Source organism: Rhea pennata, chromosome 29, assembly GCF_028389875.1.
Source record: "Rhea pennata isolate bPtePen1 chromosome 29, bPtePen1.pri, whole genome shotgun sequence".
Taxonomy (NCBI): domain Eukaryota; kingdom Metazoa; phylum Chordata; class Aves; order Rheiformes; family Rheidae; genus Rhea; species Rhea pennata.
Window position 1 is genome coordinate 3625469 of NC_084691.1, and position 6278 is coordinate 3631746.

General features: G+C 57.1%; 1 protein-coding gene across 1 annotated transcript; it reads left to right on the forward strand.

Moving 5' to 3' along the window:
• AQP5 (aquaporin 5) lies at positions 1 to 3008 on the forward strand. Its single transcript, XM_062597337.1, has 4 exons — positions 1 to 363; positions 1787 to 1951; positions 2158 to 2241; positions 2761 to 3008. The coding sequence occupies exons 1-4, from the start codon at positions 1 to 3 to the stop codon at positions 2944 to 2946; spliced, it is 798 nt and encodes a 265-aa protein (XP_062453321.1). The 3' UTR covers positions 2947 to 3008.
• Positions 3009 to 6278: the final 3270 nt, after the last annotated feature.

Below are 6278 nucleotides of genomic sequence, written 5' to 3' on the forward strand. Positions count from 1 at the left end.
ATGAAGAGGGAAATATTAACCCTAGCGTTTGCGCGAGCTGTCTTCGTGGAGTTCATCGCCACGCTCATCTTCGTCTTCATCGGCCTCGGCTCGGCCCTGAAGTGGCCGTCCGCCCTCCCCAGCATCCTGCAGATCGCGTTGGCCTTCGGTCTGGCCATCGGCACGCTCGTGCAGGCATTCGGCCACATCAGCGGCGCCCACATCAACCCGGCTGTGACCATCGCCTTCTTCGTGGGTAACCAGATCTCCTTCTTCCGGACGCTCTTCTATGTGATAGCCCAGCTGGTGGGGGCCATCGCCGGGGCTGGCATCCTCTACGGCGTAACGCCGGCCAATACCCGCGGCAACCTGGCCATCAATGCGGTAAGTCTTCCTACCTGGAGATGATTCATCTTGCCGCTCACCTCCAATTTGAGGTTTTCCTTCCCTTTTGAGCAAGGAGTCGGTGCCATCTGAGCCGGAGAGCTGAATCTTTAAGCATGGTTGGTCTCAACACGTTGTCCTGCGGGAGGAGAGGGATGGGAACTAGATAGAAGCAAACTCCAGCGTAGCCAGCAGAATATTGACGTGACAGCTTTATTGTGCGGGGTAATGAACGGGGTATTTTTTCACCTTTAATAAGTGCTTCCTTTATCCTAAGGGCCTGAGTGAGTCACTCGCACCATTGAGATGTTCTTGACTACAGCCTCTCCACCTGGAGATTAGCGCCGGGATAGGAGCTGAGCCAGGAGGAGAGGGGGAGGGATGCAGGGAGCAGAGCCCAGTAAAACCAGTTCAGGATTCAGAAGCCCACTAGGACCAGTTCGCTGGAGAAATGGAGGTGGCAAGAGAGAGGCTGTGAAAAGGGGGAGAGGAGCAGAAGAAGGTGAATGAGAGCGTCTGCGAAGTGATACGTGGGAGGGCACACAGAGCAGGGCACGGAGAGGACAAGAGGCAGGAGACGGCTCTTGCAGAAAGGTGGGAGAAAACGGGGACCCTCTGGAAGCCACAGGACTGGGCAGCACATGTCAAATCCTTGAGACAGCACTGAGAAACCACCCAAAACGGGAACAGTGGAGCTCTTGTTTCACCTGAGGCCAGGAGGGGACCCCTCCGAGCAGCACAGACCTGCTGCAGAGGGCTTGATGGCGAGGATGAGGTGCTGCACCACCTTCATCCTATTCCCACGTGCTGTGTCCCAAACCAGCCAGCTTCAGCTACAGGGCTTTAGGTCACTCACCCCTGCTTTGCCCAACGGGGTCCAGTCTGCTTGACAGTCCCCAGTGCAGAGGCACTTGGACAACAACAGCCCATCTGGCACCCAGGACATCTCCTGCCCTCTCCCCCCCCCACACACCCCGCAGTGGTAGGAGATCTTCAGCCTTCCCTCCCATGCCCATCTCCCAAAGAGCTGCCAGCTGCTCCCCAGCCTTTGGGGCAGATGCTCCACAAAGCAGATAGGAGAAGAGTCAGGATTGAGACAATATGATGCTTTGCAACGACCAAGGGAGAAAGAACTGCAGGAAGAAAGGGGTAATAGGTGACCAGGTGAAAAAACACCAAGTGTTACAGAGACAGATAAGCAGATAGATATGTGGGGTAGAGTGTAAGGAATGGACAACCTCTTCCCTTAAAAGGAAGAAGAGATTTGCAGACTCCTATCCCATCGAGCCCGAGCAGCGGCCAGCACAAGCACTGGAGCTCCTGGTCCAGCTGGATGGGAGGACTTGGGCCACCCTTTGCAGGAAGCCAGGGTGACACTGAGCCCCATGTCCACTTAATTATTGCCCCTCTCCACTGTTTGCAGCTCAACAACAACACGACCCCGGGCCAGGCCCTTGTGGTGGAGATCATCCTCACCTTCCAGCTGGCTGGCTGCATCTTCGCGTCCACAGACAGCCGCCGGAGCAGCAACGTGGGCTCCCCGGCACTCTCCATTGGCCTTTCCGTCGCTTTAGGCCACTTGGTTGGGGTGAGTGTCTGGGCAGAGGCACCAGCTAGGGTAGGACTTCCTAAATATTCCAGCCCAGCAGTTCCTGGAGGGAGCTGCGAAATGGTGCCAAGGGCAGAGCAACTTCCAGCCACCACAACCCCAACTTCCGCAAAATCCCTAGAGCAAGCAAATACGATAGGCAACGTGATGCACCTTAACCCCCAGCTCCTTTCTGCACCCCACAGATCTACTTCACTGGCTGCTCCATGAATCCAGCCCGGTCCTTTGGCCCTGCGGTCGTCGTGAGGAAGTTCAGCTCCGCGCACTGGGTGAGCGTTAGCCCCGCACTGAGCTGATGAAGGAGCCCGTCAGCATGGGAGGAGGGTGATGAATCCCACAGGTGTTTCCGGCCTCTGGAAAGGATCAAAGGGACTTGGAGGGCGTGGGAGGAGGGAGCAGAGCAGCACTGCGGGAAGGCACCCGTGGTGCAAGAGTGGCAGAGGCCAGCCTGCCCCGTGCACTGAGCTCGGGCATCATCTGGGCTCAGTGAGGCATATGGAGAAGCCCAACTTGGGCCTTCCGTTGACCTCGTGCTGCCTGCAAACCCAAATCCTGCTGTTCAGCTCAGGCTTGGCCCTTCCTTTCCCTGCCCGCCACATCCCTGCGCCCTTCTTTGCTTGACTTTTTCGGAAAGCAGAGGCAGAGGGAATTTCGGTCTGTGGGAAAGCTGCATCTCTCCACATCCAGGAGAGGCTGAGCAGCAAGAGATGTTGGTGTGATGGACAGCCTGGCGTGCCAGCTCCTGAAAACTGCTCTCATCGCTCTCCTCTCCACAAATCGCTTTCCAGGTCTTCTGGGTCGGGCCCATCCTTGGGGCTTGCCTGGCAGCACTGCTCTACTTCTACATCCTGGTGCCCTACTGCATGAGCATGTCAGACAGGATGGCCATCGTCAAGGGCACGTACGAGTCGGAGGAGGAGTGGGAAGAGCAGCGGGAGGAAAGGAAGAAGTCCATGGAGCTGACCTCCCCGTAGGAGTGGACGGGAAAGCAGAAGACGGGGAGGAAACCTTGCGCACAGGCTCGCGTGTGCACAAACCAAGGCAACGAACAAAGCCAGCATCAGTAGACTCTTAAACAAAAAAAAAAAAGTCATGTAACTCAAAGACCGCCCGTGACCCAGAATGAACAGAGCATCGCAGCGTCCGTGTATATAATCTCCCATCGTGAGCAAGAGCACTAGAAACCTTCCTAGCTTACCCGCAGCCAGCGAAGCCCGGCGCAGGAGGCTCAGCCCAGGGCAGCCTTTCCGCCGGGTTTGGACGCCCGCTCAGCCGCGTCCCTGCCTTTTGACGTGGGAAGTTTGCACGTTTTTCAAAGGGGCCCGAGAGCACGTTTTCTGGACCGTCCAGAATTTCGCCTGTGCATTTGGTGGCCCAGGGGATGGAAACAAGTGGCAGATACCAGGAAAGAAGGAAGACCACTCTGGGCAGGTGGAGGCACCAAAACCCCCCGCTTTCTCCCCGCCGCAGGTCCACGTTGCTCATAGATGCTCTTTCCTGCATTAGCTTGTGCTGGTGAGTCCTATTTGTTCACAGCTGCCGGAAGAACACGATTTTTTGGATTTTGCATTGAGATCCTTGTAATATAATGTATTATTTATTGTGAATAAAGGAAATTAAAAAAAAAAACAAGTCACGGCTGAAAACTCACTCAGGCATCTGATTTTAGGAGCAAAAGGGGTTAAATGGGATGCAAAGCTCCAAAGAGGAGGTGCTCAGCCCTCAAGTCCTGTGCCAGCTGATGGCCAGGGCCACGTTTGCTATGGGAAAACAGGGCACCAAGGGCTGCCTTCCCTTGAGGGCATCTCCTGAGGATTGAGGCTGAAGCAGAGGTTGTAGGGAGAGGCGACACCTTTAATTAGACCCGCTGATCCTGCTGGAAGAAAAACAGCTCGGCTTTAAGCTACGCACCAGAGCCGAAGGGGGATTTGCAACCGTGAGCCGCCCCGAGCAAGCAGAGGCCGAAAGCAAATCGTCGGCGTTGGGTCGGGTCGCGCCAGTCCCGCGGCAGGGACGGTTTTCCCTCGAGAACAGCGAAAATTCGCCCTCGAGAAGCGACCCGCAACCCTCGCCGGTGCCGGCTGCCAAACCGCAGCGACGTCCGTGGCCCCTTCGTGCCTCGGTTTCCCCATGCAGCCCATTCCACGTCGGGCACCGGCCGCGCGGGAAGGGGGCCCAGGAGTCCGGCGGGAGGCCCGGGTGCTGCCCGGCGGCTCCTAATCTCCCTCCGGCAAAGGAGCAAAGCCCGAGGCTGCGAACGGCCTCGGCTCAGCCGCGAGCCGGCAAAGAGGCGCTAACAAATAAAATAAAGCCGCTGGCAAGTGTCCTCCAGGATACGAGCCCTTCTCGCTGCCGTGACATTAATCCCGTTTGGCAAGGCAGCGGCAGCTCTTTTGCCCACGAGCAAGGTGCAGCTGCAGGTTCACATAATGCCCTCTTGTGCGGCCGGGGAACAAACTAAATAAATCGGATGAGAACAAACCGTCCAAAACGTCTGACGGAATTTGCTTTTTTTTTTTTTTAATACATGAAGAAAGCCATAAATAAAGGAAAGCTGTTCGTCCGACTGATTTCTTGCAGCTTAAAGCGCTGGGGATTTCTCCCCCCCCCCCCACACACGCATTGCTCGGGGCGGTATTACTTTGCCGAAGAAAGGGCCCTTTTCCCGTGGGAGCTGCGGAAAACGAGCCCTTTCCGCACTGCTCTCGACGCCCTCGTTTGCGATCGATTTATCAAAGCGACCGGCCGCTCGCCAAACCCGAAAGCCTTTGCTCCCGGCCGGCGGAGATCAGAGCGCGTCGCGGCTGCAATCGGCACCTTTCCGAGGGGAAATAAACGCAAACGCTGATATAAACGTTATCAGCTGCTTTTGTTCCGTGCAGATAAGAAAACATTTGCTGGGCGTTTCAAACAGAAACCCCACTAAGAGCAGTCAAGCAGCGGGGCAAAAAAAAATTAAAAAAAATAACCGTGCTTTCAAGCGCAGCGGGTAAACAACGCGCCACGTCGCTTTGCAAAGGCGGCTCCGGCGCGGATCGCGCCCCGGCGCCCGCGCTCGGCTTCGCGGCTTCTCCGGCTAAACAAGCGAGCGATTCCCCCGGCACAATTTGTCATCTAATTGCGCCAGCACGCCCAGGATTAATTGCTGCATTTGCATGCGGGGACTGTCCTGATTTACGGCGCGGAGCAGGTTTCGTCAGCCGGTTAGCAAAGCTCGGCGGCATCGCGGAGGGCCGGGGAAAGGGCTCCGCCGGGCGCCCGTCCCGCGTCCCCGCTCCGAGCGAGAGATGCTCTCGTTGGACCCCGGTGGCTCCAGTAACTCGCGCGCGGAGGAGCAATGGGAACGGGGTACAGGAAGCCGGGATCTCGGCCCGTGTCCTCCAGCTCCATCCGCGCCGCTGGAAGAAAAGCCACGCGTTGGTCAATAACGGAGATCCGCAGCGCGAGCGAGGGCGGTTTGGGCTTGGGTTACGTTGCATCCACCCCTATCCCTCAGGATCTATGGGTCCAAACCAGCTGTGTGACTCGGCCCCACCTCCGCTTCCCACCACGCTCTTCCTCCCTGGCAGCGAAGGTCGGACGAGAGCACGAGGCTGCGACCCCCTCGGCTCTGCGGCATCGGAGGCAGCCGGGGGCTGCTGCCCCAAAACGAGCACGGAGTGGAAAAGGGGCAGGAAGACAAACCGCGTTGCTCTGGAGCTGCCAAGACACCTGCCCTTGATGTGCCCCCGCTTCAGCTTCCCGTGGCAGGCCGGCGCGGATCACCTTTTTCTTAATGGCTTTCCTTCGGCTTTTAGAGAACACGGTAAAGGAAAACAGGGGAAAAAGGCCAAAAGCACCTGAAACTGAGACCGTGCACTCGGCGTCACCCCAAATGAGATGTTTCAGGTCCAACCACTGAGCTGAGAAGGTCTTTTCTTGCCCAGCTATGCCTTGGCTCTAGCCCCCGTCAGAGGCACAGGTATAGCATTGCCTTGAAGTACTTGCAAACCACAGCGATGGGTGGACACGCAGGGTGCGCCGTTTTTCCCCCGTTGATCTCTCTTGCACTGTTTTGGACCCAAAATGCTTCCAGCCCAGTCTCTCCTGCAGGAAACTCCTTGTGGAGGACCCAGGAGGGTGCATCCAAAGCCTTTATTGCTTCTTATTTGCAGGAAACCTGTCCAAAATTAAGTGCCGCCCGGGTTCATGTTGGCTCCTGGTTGCATCTAAGGTGCCTTCGGGGTTGCCCCGAGCCTGCAGGCATTGCACATGCAGAAGTTGAGGTGCACCAGCCCTACCGACCCCTCTCCGAGCAGGAAAACGG